This window comes from Dipodomys ordii, unplaced genomic scaffold (assembly GCF_000151885.1).
Source record: "Dipodomys ordii isolate 6190 unplaced genomic scaffold, Dord_2.0 Scaffold12, whole genome shotgun sequence".
Lineage (NCBI taxonomy): Eukaryota > Metazoa > Chordata > Mammalia > Rodentia > Heteromyidae > Dipodomys > Dipodomys ordii.
Window position 1 is genome coordinate 6,654,360 of NW_012267228.1, and position 14,163 is coordinate 6,668,522.

The 14,163-nt window shown below is 44.1% G+C and overlaps 1 protein-coding gene across 6 annotated transcripts in view; it reads right to left on the bottom strand.

The window, feature by feature from the left end:
• Itpr1 (inositol 1,4,5-trisphosphate receptor, type 1) overlaps nt 1–14,163 on the bottom strand; it is a 296,948-nt gene that overhangs the window by 155,521 nt on the left and 127,264 nt on the right. For all 6 annotated transcript variants that reach the window (XM_013010462.1, XM_013010458.1, XM_013010461.1 and 3 more), the window contains 8 exons: nt 11,133–11,232; nt 9,442–9,602; nt 8,833–8,974; nt 6,275–6,433; nt 5,029–5,201; nt 3,420–3,539; nt 2,841–3,035; nt 410–661 (listed from right to left, as the gene is read on the bottom strand). In XM_013010462.1, coding sequence (XP_012865916.1) covers nt 410–661; nt 2,841–3,035; nt 3,420–3,539; nt 5,029–5,201; nt 6,275–6,433; nt 8,833–8,974; nt 9,442–9,602; nt 11,133–11,232 — 1,302 coding nt within the window. The remainder of the gene's footprint in view (nt 1–409; nt 662–2,840; nt 3,036–3,419; nt 3,540–5,028; nt 5,202–6,274; nt 6,434–8,832; nt 8,975–9,441; nt 9,603–11,132; nt 11,233–14,163) is intronic.

Below are 14,163 nucleotides of genomic sequence, written 5' to 3' on the forward strand. Positions count from 1 at the left end.
CTGCATGCTACTTCGTTTTCCCTTCCTAATGTGTACATATACATCTTAGTCATTTATCTTCTTTATCAAATTGCCTGTCTCCACCACCCTCCCGCCTAATGATTAGCAGGGAAATGGTTTTTCTAGCCTGTTCACTCATATTTCTCCATGTTGGCACAAGAAAAACTCAAATATGTGTAGAATTGTTAAAAAAAATCAGGAAGAAAAAAATGCAATGATGCCAACTCTTAGTTTCTTGAGGCATGAAATACTTGCCAACCACGTATTTTAAGCTTAAAGAAAAAGAAAAGCTTTATCATTGTTGTATGATTTCACAAGACCATGGATGGTTTACCTACTGCCTTACAGAACAGTGTAAATGCGAAGCTTTAAAGTGTCATGAGGTAGTGACAGGGAGCAGTCGGCTTACTCATCAATGGCGATCTCGGAGGGGATCTCCGACCAGAGGCGGGCATATTTCACAGGGGTGACCTGTTCCTGGGGGTCTCGGTCCACATGCATGTGAAGCATGAGGCGGCAGAAGGAAGCCCTCAGGTCATAGGGCAGGTTCTCATCGGACATGCAGCGAAGGATGAGATCCACATCCAGCTGGCCTGAGATTTCATTGATGGCCAGGTACTGGCGGTCCAGGCACATCCTCGCAAAGAGGTTCAGCTGATACCTGGGAAAGGAAAAGCGATCGTAGTCAAGTTCTCACTCCAGAAATCATTCAGGATGTGCGGAGTGTGCATGGTGGTCCAGGAGGCACCAGCTTTTCCAGTAGTGATGTTTGGCCATCTGAACCTGCACAGCACCACCATTTTTTTTTTTTTTTTTTTAAAGTCAGTCATGGCTTGAACTCTGGGCCTGGGCGCTGTCCCTCAGCTCTTCAGTTCAAGGCGAGCGCTCTACCACTTGAGTCACAACGCCACTTCCAGTTTTCTGGTGGTTAATTGGAGATAAGAGTCTCACAGACTTTCCTGCCTGGGCTGGCTCTGAACAGCGATCCTCAGATCACAGCCTCCTGAATAGCTAGGATTACAGGCATGAGCCACCGGCTCCTGGCCTAGCAACAAATCTTGTATAACTTATTTTAGCTTTTATACTAAATACATGCAAACAGGGCTAGAGGAAACATTGTGTCTGCTGTAGAGAAAAGTGGACAGACAACAGTCACACGTGTGTCCAGCTGTGTTAGAGCAATTATGTCCTTTCTATTCCAATTTCCCTTGTTTATCTTACAAAATAGGAAGAAAAATAGTTAAGACCTTACATTGATATCTAGTTCTATCTCTTCGGCGGTACTTTAAAGAGTGTAGGGCACTATTTGTATAAAGATTTAAGAATACAAAATATATATGCTTTATGACTGAATAGACATGGGACAGAATAGAAAAACACAAGAAAACTGCAAGGATGAACACCATCTGTAGGAATATCAGGTAAGAGACCAAAATACAGAAGGCAAGACATTTTTAACTGCAAACTTGTGTTCATTTTATTTAAAAAGGCTAGAAACAGTGATTTTACTGCCCTTTACTGCCCTACAATCTAAGGGTTCACATTGCTCTTTCCTTTTCTATCCTTTCCCTTCGGGGGAAGAAGGAATAGGTCTTAGACCTGGGGTCAGGAAGATACTGGGGATGGAGGAGATTACTGGGAGAGGCAGACTGGTGACACATGGTGGGCCCAAGTCAACAACTGAACGCCCTGGGTACGAGGCAGCTGGGGGAAGTTACACCGTGTGTGGAAGCCAGGGGAAAAAACATCCTTCAGTGTTGAAATAAAGTCGCAAGGAGAGGCTGAGCACTGCCCGGCGGAAATGCTCGGGACCAAAGTTAGAGAATTTTTGAATATTTGCATAGTCCACCACTCAGGAATCCTTGTTCTAAAAATTCCAAATGTTCTAAATTCAGAAACAGTTTGAGCGCTGAGTCAGGGCTCAAGTGTCTTGGGTTTCAATTTCAGACTTTCGGATTAGGGTTGTTTCACCCGTATCAAGTATACGTTGTATGAATGTATGTACCAATTGTATGGATGTATGTACAAACGGAAAAAAACAAAAACAGGTTAACAAAACAGAAATAGGCATGTACCAGCAGACACTGTCTAGCTCTGACTGTAAATGTTATAGAAGACTGGTGTTTTCACCTCTATTTTGCAACTAAGGAAGCTGGAATGTAAAATCAAACTTGACCAAAGTCAAAACTTCATAAAGAAAAAGGTCAGGATTTGAACCCACACAGTGTGAAACTAACAGTCTGACTTGTGTGTATGTGTGCGTACATGTGTGCACACACATGCAAATCCAGGGACTTGATTCAAGAGCCTGAATACTGTCCCTGAACTTTTTTTTTTTTTTTTAGTCAGTCACTGGGGCTTGAAGTCAGGGCTAGGCACTGTCCCTGAACTCCTTCATTCAAGGCTAGCACTCTATTACTTGGAGCCATGACACCACTTCTGGTTTTCTGGTGGTTAATTGGAGATAAGAGTGTCACAGACCTGGACTTTCCCACCCAAGCTGGCTTCAAACTGTGATCAGATCTCAGCATCCTGAGTAATTAGAACAACGTGTATGAGCCACTGGTGCTCAGCTGGCAGTGTGACTCTTAACCATCTGAGTATGTATGAAGCAGCGCTACCTGGGGCTGCTGCAGACCCTCCTTCTTTCATGACGCAGATACACCCAGATATCAGTGGGCTAAGAATCAGTGGAATTTTATATTCTAAACTCACACAACACATCTTTTTTTGTTGTTGTTAGAATCTTATCAAATGGCGCCATGGGATTCCTTATAAAGACCCACAACGAATCAGGTATATTCCGGAGGGCCAGCCTGTGGGGCAGGCCTCTCGCTCACCTGTAGTAGCTGAGAACATCTCGGTCTTCTTTTTGTCCTTCTTTAGCATCCTGGGCCAATTCCCTGACGCTCTTGCTACGAATTTCTTTGTCGCTGTCCCTCCAAAATAGCCACACCTCTTCCTCATCTTCTCCAGCCTCCAGAGCATTTTCTCCGGTTGAAACACCTTCAAATTCAAAACGAGAAAGAACCAACCTAGAGAGGACGAGGAGAGAGAACGCAGCTTTTGAGATCCTCTGAAATCTAGCTTCCCCGAAGACAGGATAGAGGCACATGGTCTAATCCTAGCAGCCTGGAAATGGAGGCAAGAGGATCGCAAGTTTGAGGCCCGCTTGAGCTACCAAGTAAGAAGGCCCATCCCCTTAAACAAACCCACAAACAAAAGACCAAGAAATGTAGCTTCCCTTTCAGAAACACAGGGCTTAGGTTTTATCACCTGCAAGCACCAACATCACTGAACACTACATCTTCCACCTACAGCCTTTCTTCACCATGGCTTCCTCTCCCCCGCCCCAGGCCCACTCACTGGGTAAACCCCTTCCTCGCTGCCAGCCTCCTCTTGTTCCCAGGCCCACTCACTTGGTCTCAATGAGGATGTCCGCATTGGTGGGATTCAGCACGGCTTTACAGATCAGCTCCTGTGTCACTGGAATTGACTTGTTCATGGACACACAGAGGTCGGAGAGGTAATCTAAGAACCTACCAGAGAGGGGAAGGGAACCAGGTATCTTCAGTAGAGCAAGCAGAGAGAGGTCTGACTCTTCCCCACGCAGACAGGCCCATACTCTTGGGTGACACAGGTCAGGTACACTGTAGGCTTTGATGCCAGGGTCCAGAGAGGCACAGAGTGAAGTTGGCAGTGATGGCAGATGAAGAGGTGACAGGACCAAAACCAAGAGGGAACGGCAGGGCAGGGAAGGTCAAAGAGGAAGACATGGTAGAGATGGGGCCTCCGTGAGCGCGCAGGGCCAGGCTGGAGCTAGATGTGTTCGATGGGAATGTTACTTGGATCTGTGCTCCAGTTTCTCATACACAGAAAAGAGCCAGCGTGATTTCTGAGGACCAGCCCGGGGGATCTGCTGAGATGACTGATTCCTCGGCTCATCACCTGGCGCGGGAGCAGTCCAGGAAAGGCCACTTATTCTGGCAGCAGCAGTCATTGCTGCAGCAGCCCTATCAGCTCTCCCGGGACACTGTGCTACAAACAGCTTCCCACACCACCTGAAGTGCTTTGGCCATTAAAGAGAAGAGGAGAAGAGGGAGATGCATGGAGGGCATGAAGGTGGGGGGCGAGGGGGCAGGAAGAGATGAGGTACATAGAATTTACTAGCTCAAGATCAAACCCTCAAGTGACAACTTGGTCTGCTAAAGACTCTTAATGATGACATCAGGGAACACATTCTAGAAAGCGAGTGAGTGAAGGAATGAATAAATGCCCACAGCAGTTGTCATTTCCTGGGCACATGTGTGTGCCAGGCACTTCACAGAGGTTTATTATTGTCAAGTGGCTGACCATGTTCAGCAGAGGGGAGGAGCCGTGTTCCTAGACTGTCTTTTTGCCTCTACTCATCAAAGAGCTATATGAGGCCTGCTAATCAAAGTCTGCCACACACTGCAGCCCCAAGGCCAGTGAGCCTACTGGAAAGTGCCAGGATCAGCTAAGTTACTAAGTCTTTTTGTGTGTGTGTATTTTTTTTTTTTGCCAGTCCTGGGACTTGAACTCAGGGCCTGGGCACTGTCCCTGAGCTTCTTTTGCTCAAGGCCAGCACTCTACCCTCTACCACTTGAGCCACAGCATCACTTCCCGCTTTTTCTGTGCAGGTGGTACTGAGGAATTGAACCCAGGGCTTCATGCATGCTAGGCAGGCATTCTACCACTAAGCCAAATTCCCAGTCCTACTATATCTTTTTTGTTGGCAGTGGTTGTGGAAGCTTGAACTCTGGGCCTGGGTGCTGTCCCTGAGCTCTTCAGCTCAAGGCAAGCACTCGACCACTTGAGCCACAGCGGCACTTCTGGTTTTCTGGTGGTTCATTGGAGATAAGAGTCTCAGGGACTTTCCTGCCCAGACTGGCTTTGAACCGTGATTCTCCAATCTCAGCCTCCTGAGTAGCTAGGCTGACAGGTGTGAGCCACCGGCGCCCAGCAAGTTGCTGCGTCTTACTGCCATCGGCCCCAGGGGCACCTCACCTGGGCTCCCTGTTCTTTCGCACGAGACTAACGAAAGTATCAATCTCTGCGGCGGTGATGTGCTTTTCCAGGAGTTTCCGGTTGTTGTGGAGCAGGGCCGTGATAGTGTCTTCTGCCAGCACATCATAGCCAATCTGCTTCTGCATGAAGCCAAACTGCTTGGCTATGTACTCCTGCAAGGTAGAGCAAAGTCACCAGGGAAGACAAGAAGACAGCACAGCCTTGTTAGCTACCGGAAAGCACAGCATCCCCAAGGAGGCCTAGAGCTCCACGGGGCAAGTGACCGTTGTCTATCTCTCTCTAGGACAAGGCTGGCATGCAACCTCACAGCCTGCCACCAAAATGTGATTAAGCAATGATCCAGATGTGTGCGTGGGGATATTTTAAGCATACAGGACAAATTCTAATCTAGATGACTTATGTTTTTGAAAAGGTCAGAAGCTATTATGAAGCTATTTCGAAGAGGATTTATTAATTGTACCTCCTCCACTGCTCTGCTGAATACACAGAGATCAAACCTACCTGGACATTCAGAATAATGTAAACTTGTTTTGCTTTCTTTTTCTGGGGCAAAAATTCATCTTTAAAATCAGTGAGTAACAGAAAAAATCAGGAACACCTAAGACAATCCACCAAACTTAATGGAGTATGTGAACTAATCTCAGGCTTCCCTCTTTTAGAATCAGACATCACATTCCCACAAAATTAATTTTTAACTCAAGGAAACCTCTTATGAATTGTTGATTTCTATTCAAAGATCGTTCTCTGGCTAGGGATGTAGTTCAGTAGTCCAGCACTTGTGAGTATATCTAAGGTTCCATGTTCAAAAAAAATGACGATAAAAACAAACAAAAAAACTACAAGAACAAAAAGCAAAACCAAAGGTATTTTCTTGCCCAAGAAAGAATGACAGTTTGCTTGCTCCGTGAAAGCAAGGACTTGATTCAAACATTAGTACGAGGAGGTAGAAAAGGAAAATGTAATGTAATACCAATTTTGAAAATAAAAAAGGTGGCTGCGGTAATGGGAGAATTCTTAGTCTTTACTTTTCTTACTGGCCCTTAAGATTTGTGTATGCGAGTTTCTCTCGTTATCTTCCTTACGGGTTGTCTAGTATGTATTCCTCCCAGGCTTGCACGCCAGCGTGCGATTCCTTCTCAGGAGCACACTCAACCTTGCGCTGTTCATTTGACACTGAGAGCTGAGGAGCAAAGCTCGTGAACTTCCTGTCCACTCTGATACACACCTGGTTCTTCCTGTAGTCTTGCTGTGAGTGCCTCAGGACTCTGTAGCAGAGGCGACAGATATGTCTGAAGGGAGCATGCCGCTGGTCCCCCAGCTCCTCCAGCCGCAGCATGGGGCCGTCCCCACAGTCTGTGAAGGGGGCCTGCAGCAACTTGAAGATCTGTGAGAACAGCAAGACTGCCATCAAGGGGGGCTCTTGCAGGCTCAGCCGCCATCAGGAGCAAAGACCACCACACAGGTGGCTGGAGTCCACCGGAAATTATCACTATCAAAACACAGTACTGGCATGAACCTGCTTTCAGTCAGTTGGGTGGGCCTGGGTCCCTGCCGATCCCACCCATGTGGACCTAAATGGTCCCCAGAATGGTGCTCAGCACCAAGTAAGAGCAGACAGGATGGAACGGATGCCAGCATGGAACCACAGCCCTGAACCTCTTCCACCAGGGAGGAAAAGCGTGCAGTGTGCATCAGAGGCCTTTAGCTCAAAGTAGGAAACCTCTGTTAAGCTGGGTCTTCAGATTTGCCCACTGTGGGATTTCTGAGCTGAGTACGTGCACATCCTTGCCAGGTACATGCTGACCTTGCAAACTGCTGACCAGCTCCTTCCTGACGGTTTGGAAACATTCCCCCATGCTTCCTGAGACTCTGTTGAACCCTTTCCTGCAGATCAGCTGTCCTGGGCCATTGTAAGCATAATTCCCAACACCTATAACTGGCAAATACCTCTGCAGTTTAAGCTACAAAAAAAGCCACACGAAGAGCCTCAAGCTTTACATTTGAGAGTGTACAACCTCAGTGCGCTTTCTCAAGACTGCTAGATTTTGGTGTCTCCTGGACTATAATCCTATTAAGATTAAAAAAATGTAATCCTTCTTAGTATAGATTATGGCCAAAGTTAATTTCAGTGTAATTACCACTAAAATACAAAGAATATTATTTATATCAAAGATATTGTAAGGATGAAAGCAGGTAATAATTGTAACCAAGTTGCATGTGTACAGTACCCGAAGAAAGTGATCAGGGAAGGTGCTCACACTGAGTCATGGAACTCCAGCCCTGAAAGTGACTGCTCTTGTAGGAATGGGCCCAGACATTAAGGTCGAGCCCTAATTTGGACTCAATGCATGAAACAGCTGGACACAATTTATTCTTGGCCTTAAAACCTTGTTGAAACATGAATTTTGAATATCATAGGCTAACAGGAAATAGGAGTCACAAATGCCAACTTCCCATGGAGAATGTAGGCCTTGTTTCTTTTAACATTGGCAGAGCCAAGAATTTTTTGTTGTTGTTGTTGTTGTTTGGTCAGTCGTGGGGGCTGAACTCTGGGCCTGGGCGCTGTCCCTCCGTTCTTCAGCTCAAGGCTAGCGCCCTACACAGCGCCACTTCCGGCTTTTTTCTGCTTATCTGGTGCTGAGGAATTGATCCCAGGGCCTCATGCATGCGAGGCAAGTACTCTACCACTGAGCCAACTTTCCAAGCCAAGAATTTTTAAAGGCAAGAACTGTAGCTAAATCTCTTAACAGCTACAGAGAACTGTATGGTTTTTTATTCCTTGATTTACGACACATGATTTTGACCAAGTGTGGTAAAAAATAAAATAAAATACATTTTATCAATAGCTGTATTTATATGGTTCTGTGATCTCCTGCCCTTAACTGTGAAAATGTGCTTCTCAAAAGACAAAACTGTGATACAAGTTATGGTAATCTTCCCAAACTAAAAAGGGCTGTTTGTGAAGTGCTTATGTGGTTCAAGTGCAAACTTTAACTTTGTTGAATAGTGTCATGTCTTTAGCAGGAGTTGAGTGATGTTATGGGAGGGAAAAATGAATAAGCACAGTGCTGAACGCAATAAATCCTGGACATTCTGGGTTTTCCTCAGCAGTGGTCTCTGCAGAAGTACGGACTGTCAGATGGCAAGGGTCTACTGGATGCATTTCTGCGTGCTTCCTCTGCCCTGGGCCTGTCACTGTGTGCCTCTTTATACCTGTTTGAGTTGGAGCTGGGATAGTTTGGATCTTCAATGTGCCTCCAACGCTCCTGTGTGAAAAGCTTGGTCCTCAATACAGCAGCATCTTGAGGGGGGAGGGAGTGGCTCGTGAGAGCTCTGACCTGACGAATGGACTCCTTCACTGCTGGATTCAGAACTTCCTTGTTATAAAAACAAGTTCTGTTGTCTGCTTCCTGGCCAACATGAAGGGAGTGGTTCTGTCCACCACAAGCTCCTTGTCATGATATACACTCACCAAAACCCAACTGCGTGTCCCAGACCAAGAGCAGACAAGGACTTCAGGTTATGCTAATCTGTCCACCCCGACTCACTGATGTAGCATCTGTTCTGCTACAGTCCAGGATTTTGACAGTAGAAAAGAAGGAAGGGAACTGTCTGTACTTAACCTTTGATTCTGCTGTGAACTTACAACTCTGAAAAGAGAAGTTCCATTCCTAAACACCATTGTCAAGGCTTCCGTGTGGAGGGCTTGTATACCTTGCGCAGCTGTGATTTCTTGGATTCCCCACCCCGCAGTCCACCCCCACCACATCATGTCTTACCCACCTGTTTGAGAATGTTCTGCTCCCTCATCAGCTTCTGCCGTTCTCTGTTGGGCTTGGAGAAGACAACTTCAAGCACGTCCTGGCCAGAGTTAGTTCCACCAGTGACAAAGTAAACCAAGTCCTCCAGCAACTTCGTTACAGACCTTAGGAGGAAAAAAGAGACAGTATTAGAGACAGTATTCAATGTTCAACATACTGGAAGCCTTCAGGCCTGGAAGCCTTCAGACCAACCAAGGAAGCAGGACATGATCCACTCTTTCCAGTTTCCTAAAAATCCACAACTAAGGCCAAGTACTACAAAGATGGAAACACTTCACACAGGATTTTCCATCCAGGACGATCTCTCCCCACAACATATCAAGTATTCCCAGAGTATCTCTAACTCCTAACATTTACTAAAGTAATTCCAGAACTGTATGAGACACAGGAAGGGAAATATTCAATGTCTGGACAGCTCCCATGGAAGACACCGTGAGTGCTCAGACCCACTACCTCACAGAGTGCTGTGGAGCTGTGCTCTCATGTGCTCCCGGCAACGCATTGCCCAAATGCATAGATGAAGAGCTCTGGGGGACGGTGGGGGCAGGGGACACATGCAGGGGGCTCTCACCGTCTTTCATTCTGGGTGATGGTGCCCTTCTCCAGCTTCCCGGCAATGGAGCCCAGCACCTTGCTGGCATCATTGGCAAAGTCCAGGTCCCGAACTTCAGCGGGAGACACAGGAACAATGGCAAAGGCCTCCTTATCCTCCTTCACGGGAGAGGTGCCGATCTGAAATTCAAGTGGTCTTTTAGGACAAGCTTGGAGGGATGGTGTGAGACATGCATAATTACTGACTCTGTTTACAGGTTATGGGACATGGAGCTCTCTTGGAGTCAGAGACCAACAATGGAGGGGGGGGGTACAGTTAAGGAAAAAAAAAACTCGCCGGGTGCTGGTGGCTCACACCTATAATTCTAGCTACTCAGGAGGCTGAGATCTGAGGATCGCGGTTCAAAGCCAGCCCGGGCAAGAGAGACCGTGAGACTCCTATCTCCAATAAAACACCAGAAAACCGGAAGTGGTGCTGTAGCTCAAGTGGTAGAGCGCTCCCCTTGAGCTGAAGAGCTGAGGGACAGCGCCCAGGCCCAGAGTTCAAGCCCCACGACCGACCAAAAAAAAAAAAAAAACCTCAAGATTCCTACAAAATTAAGAAAAATAAGGAAAGGGCTGTGTTGGGAGAAGCCAGTGAGAATGTTGACGGGGTGGCATCGATCAAGACACATTGTGTTCACAAACTGACTTGTTAAACAGTAACTCCTTTGTATAACTACTTTTAAAGACTTACAAGAATGTCTATATATATGTACACACACACACACACACACACACACACACACACTCCCTCCCTCCCTCTCTGGAATGATGCATTCCAAATGGTTAACAGGCATTATGTCTGGAAATTGGTACCGTAGGAACCAGTGAGGAAAGAAAAGGGGGAACTGCTGTGATTTTTGTGGTTTCAAGTGTTATATGTAATAAGTAAGATTCTTACAAACAGTATCTCTAATAATTCAAAAAGTATATATGGAATGTGATATATGTATGTGATATATATGTGTGTGTGTGTGTGGTACGTCATTGTAATGATATAATCATTTATACAACTTTCCTATTAACCTGGTAATGCTGTTCATGAAAATAGAACAAAATAAAAAAAAAAAAACACCAACAACCTTCTCAAACAAAAACGAATATATAAAAGAATATTTCCATTTTGTGAAAAAGGAAAAAAAATCCTATGCGTATGTGTTTATGCTCTATAAACCTAGATAGAGACTATGGGAAGCAAAGGAAGGAAGAAAAGGTAAAAAGGGATTCAGAGAACTTTCGAGAAACACAGGTATACTCTAAAATAGAGAGGGGAAAATTGGGGAGGAAAAATTAGGGGCAAATCAACAAGATATATGATGTACCTTAAGACATGAGCCAACATTTCCCAGCCAAAATCATCTGTTAAGCAAACATGAAATGCAGACAGCTGCTCGATCACTAGAGCAGAAACCATGGACTAAAATAAAAGGTTCTGGGCATTTCAAAAGCCCCAAGTTTGCTGTACCTATGTCCCTTGGAGAAAATTCTTTCATTGCATTTGAGTTTGGCCATGACTAGGTTCTTACAAAAAGGGAGAGGGGAGAGGGGAAGGGATCATGGCGGGGGGGGGGGCACTTTACAACTCCATATTCTCTTATTCGTAGTCAAAGGAGGCCTTCCACTAGGGAGCAGGCAACCTTGAGGAGGTGGCCACATGCTGGCACTTACCTTCAGCATTACGGGCTTCTCCTCTTCCTTGTCAATAGGAATATTTGTGCTGTGAACCCAGGTATTGGTGCACAGGTGTCTAAGCCGGACATAGGAGTTCCTAAAGGGAAGAAAGGTTCCAAGAACAGGAATATTTAGCTAGTCAATAGTCACTTGTCTATAATATAACTAATCAAAGTAGAAACCTATGCCAAACTTCTTACCACAACCACAGGACAATACACACACTGAGGGGCACACAGCTGTGGCACAAGTCACATTCTGATGTATTTGTAGCAGAAAATAATTCATAGTGACTCTGAAAGTATTGCTATTGTCTGTATTTCCAAACATAAGAACATTATCTTGTTATTAAAAAGGATATTTAACACCAATAACTGAGTACAAGTTTGTAAGTGTAAAGGAACACTTCTCACCAGTGATGATAAAAAAGGAAGTTTCATAAGGTTCAATAAAGCAAAAAATAAAATCATAAAGTTCTTAGGAGAAACTATGTGTAAATATGCACTAATCTTGTGGCATGAGAACATTCTGAAGCAACTGAGTATAAGATCTTCCAATTTTCAAAGGAAAAGGACAAATTTTATTGCACAGTCTAAGTGTCACATCTTTTATAGGGCAAATGTATATGCATGTGCACAGGTCATGAGCAAACCTGACAGAAAACAGTCTCAAGAAAAAAGAGCAAAACACAACATGAAAGATTATGAGTCTCTTTGTACAACTATTTAAAAATAAAAAGGAAATTTTTAAAAATGATTATTAATCCATACATCTAATGAACCCCACAAATCAATAAGAAAGGCATGAATAATAGAAATGAAAGTGTGAAAAGGACACAAATCAGTAATTTCATAATGAAGTATAAACAGCTCATTAGCATATCAATTGGGCAGTCAATCTTCTCGGTTTACAATGTACACAAATTAAGACAATATATCATTTTATCCTGTCACATTCTAAGAAGCTTCAAAACTGAGAGTAGCAACAAGAGCTTAAGGAAGTGAGTTTTACACATTGGGTTTTTGGGGTTTAATTAGGTTTGCTTGTACTTTTGTTTGTTTGGAGCTCATAGTAGGCATAGTAGCCCGAGCGTATCTTTGGTAAATGGATGACAAAGTCATCAGGCAAGCTCTGGAAAGAAATCTTGTGTGCGTACGCACGCACGCATATTCATATGTGTATGCTAGTTTCAAGGCTTAAACTCAGGGCTTGTGTTCTCACTCAGTTCTTCTGCTCAGGGCTGGCACTCTACTATATGAACCACCCTTCTAGTCCAGCTTTTTTTGCTTGTTAACAGAAGAAGAGAGTCTCATGGACTGTTTTGATCAGGCTGGTTCAAACTTTGATCCTCAGATCTGAGCCTTCGAGATAGCTAGAATTCCAAGGAACCACCTGTGCCCTGTCAGGAGTCGGGCATTTTATAATGTGTTATAAATATCTTTTTAATTCTAGTCATATCATCTCAAAATCTTTTAAGAAATAACTGCACAGTACAAAATGTGCACAAAGATGTTCAAGAAAGTATTATCTATCCTTACAAAAACTTAGTCTCCATTTTCAGTAAAGGACTAGTTAATTATACTGCATGCATAGAAAGAAATAGAAACTACAAAGTTACTTAAAATGATACAATCAACGCTCATTTGCTTGGAATGTGAATATACTGACTGTTCCATAAAAAAATTGATCAAAACAGCTTATGGTCCCATCTTTCAGAAATAAAATAGATGTTATTGCTGTATGTACAAAGAAATGTCTCAACTACATGAACCAAAATTTCACCAGTGGTTGGACAGTTGAATTGGATGTCTTTTTTTTTGTTTTGTTTTACTTGTTTCTTGTTTTTTTCACAGGGTTTTCAGACATTTCTATCTTGTTTTTTTACAATGAGCATAGGGCAATTTTCTAGGCTTTTCAATTTAGCTTTTCATTAAAAAAAAAAAAAAGTAGTAGAAGCAATTCCTTTCCTTAAAAGGCCTACTCCCGTTAGTGGGACAAGATGAATGTCCTCCAAGCAATCTGATGAACAGGAGACATGAAAAAGCATGTCTTCAGAGACAGTCAAGGGGGACTCAGACAGTAATAGAAGCTTTCGGTTACAATTTAGGTTTTTTCTAGCTGGAACACTTGCCATTGGTAGAACAGGTCTGAGAGGGGGCAGGGGAAGGAAGACTTTCGTACTAAAAGAAATGTACAACAGTGGCATACCACATTCGCAGGGAAGACCAGGGGAGAAGATCAGACCTGGATCTTAGCAGGCCCCCTGCTTTCCTCCCTCCAACTGCCCTGAATCTTCCGAGTAAGCCCCCAAGAGGATAACACTAGTGACAGTTACTTAGTGGCATGAATACAAAATAAGTAACAAGATACTTGTTTGCTAAAAAGGATGTACGTTTGTTTATGCTGAGTGAATTGGTTAATTTTGCTTACTTTCAAGCATAATCAAAGCTCAGAGCCTAGCTTTTTAGTTGGATGATTACATTTTATAGTTCTTTGTCAAATTTCATTTAAGACACAAGAGGCAATTCCTCTAAAAGTCTCATTCCTAGCCATTAACTCAAAAGCCACGCTCTCTCAGCATGAGGACAAAAGAGCCCCAGGGCTGCATGCTCTCCCAGTGCTCATTCGGTGCATCTGATTTATGCATCAGCGACTCCAGTATCACTTAGTACATCCAGGTTTGGACACTGTGCCTCTCCCTTTGACTATCTCAGAAATGCCCTTGTTGATAACATTTACCCAAGTACACCCAAGTTCACATAACTAAACGTAAACTTTTGATCTACAAACAAGCAAAAAACTCGGCATAAATTTAAGAAGCAGGGAAATGAACATAGGACTTCTATGGTGTTTTTGTTTATGGTGGTTGTTTTTGTTTCAGTGGTCCTAAGGCCTTCACTTGCTGGGCAGGTGCTCTACTGCTTGAGCCATACTCCTACGCTCTTTTGGGGTTTTATTATTTTTCTAATAATAACTCACATTTTGCTCAGGTTGCCCAGACCCCAATTGTATTTATACTTCCCACATA